This window comes from Pelophylax lessonae, assembly GCF_965119305.1.
Source record: "Pelophylax lessonae genome assembly, chromosome: 9".
Taxonomy (NCBI): Eukaryota; Metazoa; Chordata; class Amphibia; order Anura; family Ranidae; genus Pelophylax; species Pelophylax lessonae.
In genome coordinates this window covers 252,050,243-252,067,643 of record NC_138776.1, presented here as the reverse complement: position 1 = coordinate 252,067,643, position 17,401 = coordinate 252,050,243, and the positions used below count along the sequence as shown (strand labels likewise).

The window sequence follows — 17,401 nt, the reverse complement described above, 5'->3', positions numbered from 1 at the left end:
TCTAACTGGTAGACCCATAATCCACCTCCTGGTTAAACTTAAAAACGAAATAATATGGCCCCTTGCATTGTTACTGAAGCACAAAGCCATTAGGTAATGCTTCCTCCATTGTAGTAAAAGTATGTCTGAGGCACAGACATGTTTGTTCAGTTGCATTGGTCAGATAGGCTTCCTGCAAGGCTTATTGGGGGCAGAGTTCCTCCCCGATCCTAAGAGGTACCCATCACCTCATATCTCTTGAGTAGCGGTTTGGGGATACAGTCATGAAATTTTGAACCTCATTATTTACATTATCATTCTTGTGTAGGTAATGCTGAAAGTAACCCAGACTAAAAGAAAAACTTGGGAGGAAGCAGAAGAGATGTCTATAATGGGTGATGATCCATGTAAGGAAGAAGAAGTCCCTCCAGAGATCAGCACAGGTGAGTAATAAACATTAAATCCAGAGAAGAGTCCAAGATTCTCCTTGTTCAGTAACTACAACAATCTCTTCTTCTCCCCCCTCCTCTGACAGTAGACAGTAATGGGGGGACAGTATGTGCCCAGTGGGGGAGTCAGGAGCCATCAGCCTCTATTAGACTCCGGCTCTCCTCCTCACATCATGTCATTGTGTGTTACCAGCCAAGAGATGTGACCAGTCTCCCCCCACACACACTCTCTGGGGTCTCTCAAACATCTCAGTACAGGGGGCTTCACCCTCATCTTTTTTCACAGACCCCGGAGACACCAGAGTCACAAAGAGAGATGTCAAAGATGAGGAAGAAATAGAACTGAAGATTAAAGAGGAGAAAAATTTAACAGAGATCAGCACAGGTGAGTAATCTATCTTGAAACTACATGTGTCAAACACAAGGCCGATGGGCTAAATCAGCTGAGAGGAAGACAGAATTCCTCCACCAGATCCTGCACTTCCCTGTGCAAACCCTTCTCTTTAAAGAAGCCTACCCGGCTACTAACTAATAACGCTGTTTCACTTGCTCCATCAGCTCATCCCCCACAGCTATTGCCTTTTGTATCAATTGACCCTCCCTTTTAGATTGTAAGCTCTAACGAGCAGGGCCCTCTGATTCCTTTTGTTCCAAATTGTAGTGTAACTGTAATGTCTGCCTTCATTTTGTTAAGCGCTGCGCAAACTGTTGGCGCTATATAAATCCTGTATAATAATAATAAATAATAATAACCTGCAGAGAGGCTTGTCTTTACCCCCCCCCCCCCATCGAAGCAATCAGCAGCAGAGAGGAGGACAGAACTCCTCCTACAGATCCTGCACCTCTCTGTGCAGCCACAACACAACTTCGTCTTCGTCCTCTAGTAGCTGAATCCAGCCCACCTCAGGTCCTTCCCCAGACCCCAGGCTTCTTCCCCGTAGCGGTACAAGGCAAGGGGGTGCACTGTGATGTCAGGAAGGGTGGGGGGACTCTGTTGGTTTATACTGTATAGTCTTACAGATACAACTAGCCATTTTCAGAGCAACCATAATGTTGATGTGGCCCATCATGAAATTGAGTTTGACACTCCTGCTCTAAGCCCTAAGTTTAGAAAAGATTCTTATGTTCTCATATACAGCCTCATACCTCCATAAACAAGCCTAAACTCTGTGTGCCACCATAAACCACACATCCTGTTCTCATATGGAACTAGTGGACAAGAAGCCAGCAGTGTGTGGGAAAATATTGCTCCCATAGTATTCCCTTACATTGTCACAGAATATTATGAAAAAACAATTGTATTTACACTGATATGTTTTATGTTTAGCAGCCCTTTAACTGTTCCTGTTGCCATTCATCTCTCATTAATCCCAGATGGACAACACAGACAATTGGAGAATAATTCCATTGTCACTCCAGATGGTAAAATAGAAGATGATGACGTCACAGAAGATTCTTCAGAAGAAAATGGCATTACTTCATATCTTCACCCAGTGTTTTCCAGTGCAAATCTTTTAGCTGATCCCCCTACACATGGGGGGAGCTTTCCCCAATGCTCACCTCCCACTACACAACACTCAGATCATAGAGGAGGTGAAATGTTCTCGTGTTCCATATGCGGGAGGTTCTTTGCCCAGAAGGCGACACTCATCTCTCACCATAAAACTCACACAGCAGAAAAACCGTATTTGTGTTCTGTATGCGGGAAATGTTTTACACAGAGGACGTGTCTTACCCTTCATCAACGGATTCACACGGCTAAGAAGCCGTATCCTTGTTCTGAGTGTGGAAAATGTTTTACCCAGATAGGAACTCTTATTTCGCATCAGAGAACTCACACTGGGGAGAAGCCGTATTCATGTTCAGAATGCGGCAAATGTTTTGCCGTTAGTTCGGCTCTCACGAACCACAAGAGAATCCACACTGGGGAGAAGCCGTATTCATGTTCAGAATGCGGCAAATGTTTTGCCGTTAGTTCAGTTCTCACGAACCACAAGAGAATCCACACTGGGGAGAAGCCGTATTCATGTTTAGAATGTGGCAAATGCTTTCCACGGAGGACTGACCTTAATATACACCAGAAGATTCACACGGGAGTGAAACCATTTTCATGCTCGGAATGCGGGAAATGCTTCTCGGTGAATTCAGTTCTTACTAGACACAAGAGAATCCACACAGGAGAGTATTCATGTTCAGAGTGTGGGAAATGTTTCTCTTGTAGAGCACACCTTATCACCCATGAAAAACTTCATACAAAAGAGAAGCCGTATTTATGATCAGAATGAGATAATCATCTGATGTTACATCTGAGAACTTGTATGGAAGTGAAACCATAATTATTATCAGAATGTGGACATTTTTTTCTGAAGGTTTTTTTCTGAAGAACCAAAACTTCAAATAATTTTTAACAATGATACATCCATCTTTATGTAGGAGAGGAGAGTGCTGGAGAGGATTTAGCCAAAAATCAAGTTTGGTTTTGACGAGAAGGTCTATACAAACATCTGAGCAGAACTACATGTGTACTTTATGGCCATGATTTGTGGACACCTGACCATCACATCTATATAAACTTATTAAAAACAGAGAAAAGTGATGGCAGAAAACAGAGTATTCCATCGAGTCTGCCCGTTTTTTTTTTTTTTATACATGTTTATTTTTTTATTTTATTTTTTTTGTTAACTTTTTGCGTATAGATCTATGTTTTTCCCAAGCATGTTTGAAGCCACTTATTGTTGACTGACTCACTACCTCTGCTGGAAGTTTATTCCAAGCATCAACTACCCTTTCAGTAAAATAATAAATAAATTTAAAAAATACAAAACATGTATAAAAATAATGCAAATCACGTTTTAAAATCATGGACTTTAGTATAAAGTTTCACCCCCACCTTATGGATATAAAAGCCTCCTCTCTTCTGATATAACAGTGTCTATTTATGTAAATAAGCAAAGATCTGTAAGTTAGGAGAATCTCAACTTATTTCCATAAATCAATATAATAACGAGTTCTTTTTAATCGATTAATTTCTTTTTAACAGCATATACCAATCTTAGTGAATACACTCTACAGTAGGGAATATATAAGTATATTTATTCACAAGATATGTATTCACAATAAATGGTTAGACTTGAGGTGACACAAAGAGATAACTCTGACATAAAATACAAACTTAAAACGATAAATGCAATGTGATATGTAGCTCAATGATAAAATTAAAAAGAAAGCAAGATTACGTTTTCCCCAGGTATAGTAGAAAACATAGATAAGTGTTCTATATAATCAGACCACAATTGTCTGCGAATTGTGCAGCCAGCAGTCACTCGGATGCAGTTGGAGTGAGAATAGGCTTTTCAAAACGGGAGCCTAAATCGCTAATATTGCGCTAAACCTGATATTAATAAAAACGTATAAAAACAAAAATCAGTTTTTAGAGAAAAATCAAATATGGTTCATATGGCTGGGACTGTAATCTCGTTACCCTTAAATATGAAATATAAAACCTATAAGGAAGGAAATAAACAATAGTAAATGATAATCAGATAAACAACAAGGTATATTTACCACACTTAAGATGGCTGCTAGCTTAAAATGGTCGTTACCAGAGTCCTAAAGATGGCTGCCTTCCCAAAATGGTGGCCAGTTAGGGAGGAGTTTCGTTTGGCGTCCTTCAAAGTTTCAGATAAAGGATGGAGCAAGATGGAGTATGTATAGATGAGTATATGTATGGATGTAAGTAGTGTGTGTGTTGAAGTGTAATAAATGTTGTTGTAATGTGTGTGTGTCCTATTACATCTGGGTTTCCCTTTTTATATTGTGTTGAACAAAAGGGCAGTAAAATTACCATAAGCCGAACCCAGAAGGAGGAACTTTATCCCCATTGGTTGGGATTACTTATCCATTAACTGGTGAGGTCATTGGGCGACCCCCCTACTAGTCATCCAGTATATAGGATATTAAAATTATACGATAAGTTCTTCAATTAAGAATAATCATAAAAACAACATAAAAATCTATCCATACTCTCATGGTATATACATGTCCATCTAATATCTCCATCATGTATCTAGGTAAGGATTGAACCTGGTAACGCCATTTAATAAGGATATATTATTAAAACAATATATATATTGATTGGAAATGACTGTTTTAACCAGATACTACACCCAGATACCATATCTTTACATTTATTAGCAGTCACCAAAGGGGGCAGTATTGTATTACTTATTAGATTCAATATATAGCATATAATAGCATTATTATTACCCTGATAACCTTACAACCTCTGGCTGGGCAAAAGTAATTAAATCCTTTGGATCCCGTCAAACCCTTCAGACTCTATGGCTAGATTGGAAGATCTATGGTGGCCATAAAAACTTAACAAGACCTACACAAACATTTCTAAAATTAAGTAATTAGCTTCACCTAAGTAAGATTATTATGTGAAAAATATAAAACCAAAATGTGGTATACAAAACATTCCTAAATATATATGTATACATTTTACATAATATAATGACATAATTATTGCTAATATTTTCTCACACATGATTATAATGTAATTTTAAAACTTAGTTTAAATGAGTCTAATAGAATACACTCAACTATCGTTCATTGTTATACACAGATAAGATTATAAGCATAATAGTTATTAGTGTCTGGCATAGTGTCTGGCTAATTGACTCTTATCTGATGAGATGTAAAATGGGCCTCATTATTTACGATGTAAAGAAATACAAAACTCTTCTTATAGAAATTTCAAGACTCTCTGTAAAGGCATCTTGCAGAAGAACATGAACTGTCAGTGACCTCATGCAAAATGGATGCTGTACTGTTCAAAATCTCTACATAGAACTGAATATACATGGCTTTTAAATAATTTCATTTTTCTTTTAGTTAATCTCCCCAATAATCCTGACATCCCCTCTAGTATTTTGTGCTCCTGGCATTTGAATTAGAAAGTTTAGGTAGTAGTTCCTTTCTATCTACTTTCTTTCAACATCAGTTTCTATGGGAGAGGCATTTTACAACTCCAGATTCTACATGGAATTATATTATCATGCCAAATATGTCAGGCAGATCCCACTTTGTTCTTGTGATGTTGCTTCTGGCTAAGTCTTCCTTGCTCTTGTGGAGTCCCCTCTAGTAGTTTGTGCTCCTGGCATTTTATTTATTAAGTTTAGGTAGTAGTCCCTTTCTATCTACTTTCTTTCAACATCAGTTTATATGGGAGAGGCATTTTACAACTCCAGAATCTACATGGAATTATATTATCATGCCAAATATGTCAGGCAGGTCTCACTTTGTTCTTGTGAAGTTGCCTCTGGCTGAGTCTTCCTTGCTCTTGTGGAGTCCCCTCTAGTAGTTTGTGCTCCTGGCATTTTATTAGGAAAGTTTAGGTAGTAGTCCCTTTCTATCTACTTTCTTTCAACATCAGTTTCTATGGGAGAGGCATTTTACAACTCCAGATTCTACATGGAATTATATTATCATGCCAAATATGTCAGGCAGGTCCCACTTTGTTCTTATGAAGTTGCCTCTGGCTGAGTCTTCCTTGCTCCTGTGGAGTCCCCTCTAGTAGTTTGTGCTCCTGGCATTTTATTTAGAAAGTTTAGGTAGTAGTCCCTTTCTATCTACTTTCTTTCAACATCAGTTTCTATGGGAGAGGCATTTTACAACTCCTGATTCTACATGGAATTATATTATCATGCCAAATATGTCAGGCAGATCCCACTTTGTTCTTGTGAAGTCGCCTCTGGCTGAGTCTTCCTTGCTCTTGTGGAGTCCCCTATAGTAGTTTGTGCTCCTGGAATTTTATTAGGAAAGTTTAGGTAGTAGTCCCTTTCTATCTACTTTCTTTCAACATCAGTTTCTATGGGAGAGGCATTTTACAACTCCAGATTCTACATGGAATTATATTATCATGCCAAATATGTCAGGCAGGTCCCACTTTGTTCTTATGAAGTTGCCTCTGGCTGAGTCTTCCTTGCTCCTGTGGAGTCCCCTCTAGTAGTTTGTGCTCCTGGCATTTTATTTAGAAAGTTTAGGTAGTAGTCCCTTTCTATCTACTTTCTTTCAACATCAGTTTCTATGGGAGAGGCATTTTACAACTCCAGATTCTACATGGAATTATATTATCATGCCAAATATGTCAAGGGTCAAGCTATTGTTAAAGTGAAACTAAACCCCAAAAAACTAAACTGAACACTAAACGTAAAAAAAAAAATCTATACGTATACGTATTCTTAACTCAAAAAAGTACCTTTTATTCCTCTTATCCTCCTGCAAAATCCTTCCAGAAGCAACAGGATGACTCTAAACAAGAAGGCAAGTTTTCAATAATGTTAAAGCCGAACCTTAGGGAGATATAAAACAACAACAATGTATGCACTGTGCAGTGTGGTGGGATCAGGGCATCAGTGAAAATTTTGGCAGTATCAATATCTATGAACTAGACTCAATCATTTCACAGTTATATTACCTCTGTGATCAGCAGAATAATTGTACAGAACAGGAACGAATAAAATCTACACCCCAAGAATCTGAAGTTTCTTTTGAGTAGCCTGTAAAGGTGGTAAAAGGGTGTAGAGACATCAGGGTCAGCTATTACTGGTGGGGGTAGTCCAGTAGAACCAAAGGACAGAAGAAGGTGAGAAATGCCACAGGGAAAGGTAGAAAAATAGAGATTGAAGATGGAAGGGATGGGTAGGGAGAGGAGATAGACATACAGGGGAAAAAAAGGTAAAGTAGAACTATAGGCAAAACATTTTTTTTATTTTGTATACACTAGGAGGAGGGTTATAATCCCTGTCATTTTTATTTTACGCCATCTGTGTCTCATTTTGGAGATTTCCCTTCATTTCCTGTCCCATAGCCAAACAGGTGAGAGGAAATCCCTGCAAATTAAGGTAATCTCATGGGGACCCCCACGTCACCAGAACTGTCCCCATTGGAAGATTTCCCCTCTATTACTTTTCTGGGGACAACCCAAAATGTGGGATTTTCTTCACTTTTAATTACAATGGTAAACAGGACAGAGACGGTAAATCTGCCTAACAGGGACACAGACAGCAATAAAAACTGACAGGTGTTCTAATCCACCTCCACTCTATCCAAAACTGAGAAAAGTTTTGCTCTTAGTTATATTTTAAGGGAAGAGGTTAAATGGGAAGGGGTGAATAAGGAATACATCCAAACCTGTGAGATTGCCTATATAAGATTGTCCACAAAAGAAAATATGTCCATGGTTATATATTTCTATGGTCCAGCCTAAGTAGGAGCCAAGGGATGTCACTGTATATTTATACTGTATGTGGCTGAGTAAATAAGGTTAATCCAAGGGAGCCACATTTTGCGAAATGTTTCCTTTTTATTATGAAGAGTTGTATAAGGTATTCAATCTTCCTGATTTTGTCAATTTAAAAAAAAAAACATAGTGACAGAGGAGAGATAATGCCTCTACGAAGCTGAGATGCTTACTAATACCACATTTAACAGGTGAACTGCAAGCAACAGAAGGGCAACTAAACTGATTAGGGGATTGGAGGACCTTAATTATGAAGAGCGCTTACAAGCGCTTGATTTATTCTCCCTGGAGAAGAGACGCCTGAGAGGGGACATGATAGCGATTTATAAATACCTCAACGGTGATCTCAACATAGAAAAAAAACTATTCAGTCACAAGGAATGCATGAGGACACGAGGCCATACAATGCGATTAGAGGAGAAGCGTTTTAACTTCAGGCTACGCAGGGGGTTCTTTACAGTAAGGGCTACTAGACTGTGGAATTCTCTACCACAAATGGTAGAAAATGTGGGAAGTATGGCTACTTTTTAACCACTTGCCGACTGCCGTCCGACTATATACGGCGGCAGTCAGCCCCTCACAGGCAAAGTGACGTAGGAGTACGTCACTAGCCTGTGAGGCTCTGGGGAGCGAGCACGCGCCGCCAGATGTGCGCTCCCGCTCGCTCACAGACCCCCCCCCCGCGCGTGGCACTCGCGATCGTCTGTTACACCGGGAGAAAGCAGTGAGAAAGCAATGTAAACAAAGCCGCCTGTCATTCTCCCCTGTGTAAGAATAGTGATCATACGGTTCTGCTATGTAGGACCGTTGATCACTGTTCTTACACCTCAAGCCACAACCAATCACAGTTAGAATCACGCCCCTAGGGACACACTTAACCCCTCCCTCTCAAAAAAAGTTAACCCCTTCACTGCCAGTGTCATTTTTACAGTAACAGTGCATATGTATAGCACTGATTACTGTAGTAATGTCACTGGTAACCCCAAAAGTGTCAAAAATGTCAGTCAAGGGTCCGATCTGTCCGCCGCAATGTCACAGTCACGCAAAACAAATCGCAGATCGCCGCCATTACGCGTTAAAAAAAAAACAACAAAAATGACAAAAATCTTTCCCTTAGTTAGTAAACGCAATAACTTTTGCGCAAACCAATCAAAACACGCTTTTTGCGATTTTTTTTTACCAAAAATATGTAGCATAAAACAAATTGACCTAAAATGTTAAAAAATTTAGATTTTTACATTTTTTTGGGGGGAATTTCATATAAAAAATTTGAAAAATATTGTTATTTTTGCAAAATTGACGCTCTTTTTTTGTTTATAGCGCATGATCAAAAAATTGCACAGGTGATCAAATACCACCAAAATAAAGCTCTGTTTGTGGGAAAAAAAGTACGTCAAATTCGTTTAGGTACAGCGTCGAACGACCGCGCAATTGTCCATTAAAGTCACACAGTGCCGAATCGCAAAATAGGCCCTGGTCAGGAAGGGGGTAAAATCTTCCGGGGCTTAAGTGGTTAAAAGACACTTGTATGTACACCTCAAGGATCAAAACATTCAGGGGTATGAGAGATGATTACGGCCACACACACCTACACAGGTTGAACTGGATGGACTATTGTCTTTATTCAAACTCACCTACTATGTAACTATCGTAACAGTTAATAGTTTTTTTGAATAGTTTTTTTATACTTTTTAATAGTTTTTGGTTGATATTAAATAGATAACCAATTGGATTGTGTTCTGAGCTGACCAATTGGATTCTGTCCTAGATCCGCTGTCATCTGAATTCAGCGATGGACTTTTTAGGTCCTCGAAGAGTGTAGAACAGGGGTCTCCAAACTGTGGCCTGAGGGCCAGATGTGGCCCTTTGCTAGTCTTTATCTGGCCCTCGGGGCACTATTCTCCCCACTGATATGAGGCACTATTCTTATAATTCTTCCACCGATACCAATGATGGGATACTATTCCACCTACAATAGGGGCACTGCACCTTTCTACTATTGACCATCAAACCTGAGGCCATATTTATTCTCATTGATGCCAAGCCTGGGACATTTACTGCCTCTGCCGGCCACAATCCGGCCCTCCTAAAGTCTGAAGGATAATAAACTGGCCCTTTGTTTAAAATCTTTGGAGACCCCTGGTGTAGAAGGTCTAGAAAGGGACATCCCTTTGAATGTGTAAACATCCCTAACATTCAGGGATGGGAAAGTCAAGCCTTTAATTCTTTTTAGGGCTAGCTAATTGCAGCTGAAGAAGGTAGGGGTCTATATCTGTCAGTGTCCATGAGGTGCTTTTTTTCTTTACCAGCTGGAAAATCTGGAAGCCCCACACTAGAGTCATACACAAGGGATGTGGAGAAATTACGATCAAAGAAAAAGTCTGGGTTGGGACCCTTTGTGTAGCATCTATGGTGGCTGGTATTTTAGAGCTTTTGAGTGTCAGAAAGGGAACCAGGGGTTGCATGAAAGGGGTTGGTTGTGTTCTTGTTCTACCTGGGAAATCTTTAAGCCCCAGCAACTGAGAAATTACGAGCAAGGAAAAAGTGTGGGTTGGGACCCTTTGTGTGGCACCAATGGTGTCTCAAGAGCATTGAGGAGATTTCAGGCATGGCAGCTATCAAATATTCTGGGGCCCCTTACATAGCTTTAGGCCTGGGCCCCTCCGGGACTGACAACCAACATTCCCCAGGGCTGTCCCACAAAATCCGCCCACTAGCCATCCCACTGAGTCCTTCAGTGTGCCCACTTTTATTTTAACATTCTTACAACTTAATATAGGAAAATAAATCCAATCCAGCAAGGAGACATCTCCATATTTTCAGCAAAAAGACATCCCAATCCAGCAAAGAGAGGGCCTCATATATTCAGCAAAGAGACTGCCCAATCCAGCAAAGAGACATCCCTTCCACTGCATAGGCTTACTCTGCGGCCGTCCTGCTTTAGCAATTGCCAGTTACTACAGCAGCAACAACTCAATCTCGTTGGTTGGGCCTGGGCGGCCGGGCCCCTCGGGATGCATGGGGCCCCTACACGTGCACGGGCTGTCCCCCTGATGGCAGCCCTGATTCCAGGAGACAGGCAGTTAGGAGAGCTGGACAGGGTCGTAGAAGGTCCTTAAAGTGGAGTTCCACCCTAATTTTATACTTACCGCCATCTTCTCGCTCCGGGTCACCTGAAAAAGAAATGGATAATCGCATTTTTTTTACTTACCTCGTAGCGAAGAAAATATACTTACCTTACTTCCTTCTTCCTCCTTCCTCGGCCGCGGCCCGTCGTCACTTCCTGGCTCTGCAATGATTCCTGGGAGCTGAACGTCATAGCTCCCAGGAATCATTGCGCCTGCACCGGCCCCGACGTCAGTTCCGGGGCGTGCGCGTCATCCCCTTCTAAAAAGCTTCTGGGCATGCCCAGAAGCTGTGAAAGGAAGATGCGCGCGACCCGGAAGGGACGTCGGGGCCCGCGCAGGGCATCGTGGGACCGAAGAAGGCGGAAGAGGACGCCGAAGAGGATCTCGCTGGCTTCAAGCTGCCCACATCTGAGATGGCAGCGCTGGACAAGACGTTTTCAAGGTAAGTATTTGTCCTAACAGGTAAGTGCAACCCGGGACAGATCAGAGGCTAGCCATTGTGGAATGTACTAGCCCTGACTGTCCCGGGGGTATTTTTAAAAAAAAAAAAAATTCCAGGGTGGAACTCCGCTTTAACCCATCGGCAGGACCGGTATCTGCTCCTTTGTGCAAGGAGGAACAGGATGAGCACTGCCAGAGCCCTACAAAATGACCTCCAGCAGGACACTGGTGTGAATGTCTCTGACAAAACAATCAGAAACAGACTTCATGCATTTTTAACCCCTTCCCGACCGCCCGTCCGCCGCCTTTTTACTGCGACAGTGCGGCCCCCCTGCGCAAACCTACATAGACCTCTCGCCGCCCGGCAGCGGGGAATCCGATGCATGGGGCAGGCGGCTCTGATTGCCGCCTGACACCCACGATCGCTCCCCACTGACAGAGAAGAACGGTCAGCTGTTGTAAACACAGCTGACCGTTCTTCTCCCTGGAATGATCACAGAGCATCTGTGATCCTTCTATATAGGATCACAGGTCTCTATGATCATTTCACAAGCCACGTCCCCCCCCCCCCCCCCACCGTTAGAATCACTCCCCTAGGCTCACATTTAGCCCCTTGATTACCCACGATGTTAACCCCTCCCCTGCCAGTGTCATTATTACAGTAACAGTGTATATGTATAGCACTGATTACTGTAGTAATGTCACTGGTACCCCCAAAAGTGTCAAAAATGTCAGTTAGGGGTCCGATCTGTCCACCGCAATGTCGCAGTCCCGCAAAAAAAATCGCAGATCGCCGCCATTACTAGTAAAAAAAAATCAATAAAAATGACATAAATCTTTCCCGTAGTTTGTAGACGCGATAACTTTTGCGCAAACCAATCAAAATACGCTTATTGCGATTTTTTTTTTTTTACCAAAAATATGTAGCAGAAAACAAATTGGCTTAAAATGTTAAAAAATTTTGATTTTTAAATTTTCTTTTGGGAGGAATGTTATATAGCAGAATGTGAAAAATATTGTTTTTTTTTTTTTTTTTCAGAATTGTCGCTCTTTTTTGTTTATAGCGCAAAAAAATAAAAATCGCACAGGTGATCAAATATCACCAAAAGAAAGCTCTGTTTCTTGGAAAAGAAGGACATCAATTTTATTAAGGTACAGCGTCGCATAACCGCGCAATTGTCTGTTAAAGTAACGCAGTGCCGAATCGCAAAATATGGCCTGGTCATTAAGGGGGCAAATCCGTCCGGTCCAGAAGTGGTTAAAACACTCACTGTGTGTGAATGATATTAGAATGATGTATCATATTCATTATTGTGTGAATATGAATATATATATATATATATATATATATATATGTATACATATAATATATATATATATATATATATATATATATTAATGTATGTGTGTATATATATATATATGTATATATATATATATATGTATACATATATATATATATATATATATATACATATATATATTATATAATAGATATATATATTTTTTTAAATTATATATATATATATATATATATAATATATATATATATATATATATATATATATATATATATATATATATATATATATACATATATATATATATATATATATAATATATGTAGTATAATATAATATATAATAATGTAATACATATATTATATATAATATATATATATTTTTATTATATATATATATATATATATATATATATATATATATATCTATATATATATACATATATATAGATATATATATATATATATATATATATATATATATATATATATATATATATATATATATATATATATATAATATATATGTAGTATAATATAATATATAATAATGTAATACATATATATATATATATATATATATATATATATATATATATATATATATATATATATAAATGAATATATTATAGTGTGTGTGAATGATATGAGAATGATGTATCATATTCATTAATCAAAACAATAATGATAAGTAAATGACTATATATCTATGTCTAGCAGTGTCAGTGAGCACCTTATAACCCATGTACAAACTCCTCAACCTCAACCCTCAGCAGCAGCCTCACCACCCCAAGCATTGCTCTCTATCATTGACATCATCACCATTCTCCTCCCACTTCCGGCCTGTGGTGCGCACACACTTCCGCTCTGTGCGTTCCACAGCTGACCAAATGCTTTCTGTTTGCTGTAGCGACGCCCCGCTCCTTCAGACGTGTTCCTATTTGGCGGCCATTTTGCTGTAGCCCGAATCTTGTTTCATTTTCGGGCAGACGTTTTCATTTATCGGGCTAAAAACTGCCAGACGGGCCAGCGAATGGCATTAACCTCTCAGAGTTTTTTGGTAACTTACTCTGGTTTAAAGGTGCAATTTTCTTTTTCTACTAAGAACAATACTGTCCTCACTGACGGAAGTCGCCATTATGTTGTATCTCAAAAGAGATTGGCGGACTGGGAACTTCCTGTGGGGGGATGTAAGATTGGAGAGTGTGTTCCCAGTGAGGAGGAGGTAATAATGTCTTCTTATTATGAGAGAAGGGGGTCCTAGCACTCCGTGTGGACTGGTGGTCATGTGATGTTGTGGGTCAGGTGACATGTCCTCTATAGTCAGGGGGTCAGTAGGCTCAGTATTGGGGTAATTAGTCCCCTTTGGTGTATTGGGGTGTTTATAGAGATAATTATAATTACAGAGGGGATTTATGGCTTTTCCTGACTCATAAATGGTGTTTTTTCATACGTACGGTGCCTGAATCATGCGTAGCGCAGGAACGCTAAGGCGCGGTGGGGTGCTGGGAGCTGCTACAGGATCCAACACCGCCCTTTTGTAGTGAAGCTTCCAATGATGCCCACAGGTAGCAGGTATTCTTAGCCACTCCCATCCCGCCATATTAGCGCTATTCTGTCATTGTTCTATGACGATTTATCATCCGCTTTGTGAAAGAATCCTCTTCATTATGAGGCTTTCCACCATATTACTTTCTGTTCTAAGTCATTTACTCGTTAATGACATCTAAACTTAAAGCAGAACTAAACCCTCCTCTCAGGAAGCTGCCATCTTGGCCTCTGTTTGATCTGCAGTTGCCATGGTGCTGCACATGTGATCAGTTATGACATCGGACATTTGAGGGCTTGACAGTTCGGCTGAGAGCAGAAGCAGCTTTGACAGTCGTCTATGGCATGCCTTGAATGAAACTGTTTTGGGAAACTTTTAAATTGATTGGTTTAGTTCTGTCTTAAATCTGATAGATTTGTTAATATTTTTTCCTTTTCTTATTCCAGCCAACACCATTATTAAAAATTAGTTGAAGGCAAAACCTTTTACAAGGTAAGACCATTAAATAGATCATTTGACCAAGGATGGAGAAGGAGCGGAGTCACACCACAGAGAAGATACTAAACCTCACAATGGAGATCATCTACCTGCTGACCGGAGAGGTGAGGAGGATTCTGGGAGGTCACATGACATCACTCTTATCTCTATTAATAAAACACAGACCTGACCGGAGAGGAGAGAAGGATTCGGGAGGTCACATGACATCACTCTTATCTCTATTAATAAAACACAGACCTGACCGGAGAGGTGAGGAGGATTCTGGGAGGTCACATGACATCACTCTTATTTCTATTAATAAAACACAGACCTGACCGGAGAGGTGAGGAGGATTCTGGGAGGTCACATGACATCACTCTTATCTCTATTAATAAAACACAGACCTGACCGGAGGGGTGAGGAGGATTCTGGGAGGTCACATGACATCACTCTTATCTCTATTATTAAAACACAGACCTGACCGGAGAGGTGAGGAGGATTCTGGGAGGTCACATGACATCACTCTTATCTCTATTAATAAAACAGACCTGACCGGAGAGGTGAGGAGGATTCTGGGAGGTCACATGACATCACCTATCTCTATTAATAAAACACAGACCTGACTGGAGAGGTGAGGAGGATTCTGGGAGGTCACATGACATCACTCTTATCTCTATTAATAAATCACACAGCTGACCGGAGAGGTGAGGAGGATTCTGGGAGGTCACATGACATCACTCTTATCTCTATTAAAGAGGTTGTAAACTCATTAAAACATTTTTTTTTTCCAACCTGAAAGAGAAACACATAATGAGCTAGTATGCATCGCATACTAGCTCATTATGAAATACTTACCTAAGAACGAGCCCCCGCCGTGCCGCCCGCTTACCTGTATGACGGGCGACATCTTCAGTCGCCCGTCTTCCGGGATCGCGGCATTCCGGCCATCTGATTGCCCAGACCGCGATTACGTCACTCCCGCGCATGCGCCGACGGTCACGGCACAGGGCTCTGAAGGAACGGCACCAGCGGCTGTTGCTTCAGAGCGCATGCGCCAGTGATGTCACTGGCTGCATTTAAGGTAAATATCTCCTAAACGGTAAATGTTTAGGAGATATTTACAGTACCTATAGGTAAGCCTATGATAAGGCTTACCTATAGGTAAAAGTTGCAGAGGAGGGTTTACTTTCTCTTTAATAAAACACAGACCTGACCGAAGAGTTGAGGAGGATTCTGGGAGGTCACATGACATCACTCTTATCTCTAGTAATAAAACACAGAGCTGACCGGAGAGGTGAGGAGGATTCTGGGAGGTCACATGACATCACTCTTATCTCTATTAATAAAACACAGACCTGACCGGAGAGGTGAGGAGGATTCTGGGAGGTCACATGACATCACTCTTATCTCTATTAATAAAACACAGACCTGACCGGAGAGGTCAGGAGGATTCTGGGAGGTCACATGACATCACTCTTATCTCTATTAATAAAACACAGAGCTGACCGGAGAGGTGAGGAGGATTCTGGGAGGTCACATGACATCACTCTTATCTCTATTAATAAAACACAGAGCTGACCGGAGAGGTGAGGAGGATTCTGGGAGGTCACATGACATCACTCTTATCTCTATTAATAAAACACAGAGCTGACCGGAGAGGTGAGGAGAATAATGTGAGGATCAATTGACATCACTTTCATCTCTATTAATTAAACAAACGTCTTGCTGCTAATTGGCTGCGCATCTTCAACTCATTCAGTGTTTGATTGATAGACTTCAGTTGATGCGCTGTAATATAGTGTAATTGAATACCTTGTAGCTCACCAACAAAGTTTATGATGGCATAACTTTTTATGTGTTTTTGCTTCAACTATAGAATTACATAGCTTTTAAGTTATCGGATGGTTTGGTGGCAACCAACATGAAGAAGACCCAAAGTCTCCGTACAGACCCTCCATCTAAATCCCTGAGAAAGAATAACAAGAAGGTTGAAGAAGTCACCAATGAAATCATTGAGCTGCTGACAGGAGAGGTGAGCGGTGCCGGGAATTCTGGGACATTATCCAGTAACAGACAAGGGATGTGTCTGGATGGTGACTGTATCATTGTGTGTGTCAGGTTCCTATAAGGTGTCAGGACAGCTCTGTGCCTTACCCCATGGAGGAGTGGGAGTATATAGAAGGACACAAGGATCTCTGCAAGGACGTCATGATGGAGAACCGGCCGCCCCTCACATCACCGGGTAAGAGGAGACTTTCATTTCTTGTAAAGGAGAGAAGAGTATTGAGGACCCCCCTAGATACACACATCCTCTGATATAAAGACATAGAAACAATGTATTCAGTCAGTGTGTGTGTTTCCTACAGAGGCATCCAGTAAGAGAAATGTACCACAGAGATGTCCCCGTCCTCTGTATTCCCAGAATGTGGCACCAGAACATATCAAGATCCTCCAGGAATACCAGGTAGATGGAATCCAAAACTGAATATTAAACATAGCCTATTCCAACAAGCAGACCCATAAAGAACCTCTGGGTGAAACTTAATAACAAACCTAGTATGGCCCCTTGCAACCCTAAACAATCACTTAATGCTTCCTTCTTTGTTGTGAAGATATGTCTGCGGCACAACATCTCTTTCCAGTACTGGTCCGAAAATCTTTCTGAAAGATTTATTGTTAGGAGAGTTCCTCCTCAGTTTAAGAAGGTACATTTTCCCTCCTAGATAGCAGTTTTTGGATACAGCCATGAAATGTTACCTTTTTGAGGAGCAT

General features: G+C 40.6%; 2 protein-coding genes across 2 annotated transcripts in view; one reads left to right on the top strand and one right to left on the bottom strand.

Moving 5' to 3' along the window:
• The window catches only part of LOC309564368 (uncharacterized protein), a 770,106-nt gene that overhangs the window by 499,025 nt on the left and 253,680 nt on the right, over nucleotides 1-17,401 (bottom strand). The gene's annotated exons all lie outside the window — the stretch shown is intronic.
• LOC309563382 (uncharacterized protein) overlaps nucleotides 1-17,401 on the top strand; it is a 109,514-nt gene that overhangs the window by 58,396 nt on the left and 33,717 nt on the right. Inside the window, exons 7-13 of the mRNA XM_082267776.1 lie at nucleotides 308-422; nucleotides 715-813; nucleotides 1,803-2,694; nucleotides 10,044-10,119; nucleotides 16,506-16,661; nucleotides 16,748-16,871; nucleotides 16,996-17,093. Coding sequence (XP_082123902.1) covers nucleotides 308-422; nucleotides 715-813; nucleotides 1,803-2,694; nucleotides 10,044-10,119; nucleotides 16,506-16,661; nucleotides 16,748-16,871; nucleotides 16,996-17,093 — 1,560 coding nt within the window. The remainder of the gene's footprint in view (nucleotides 1-307; nucleotides 423-714; nucleotides 814-1,802; nucleotides 2,695-10,043; nucleotides 10,120-16,505; nucleotides 16,662-16,747; nucleotides 16,872-16,995; nucleotides 17,094-17,401) is intronic.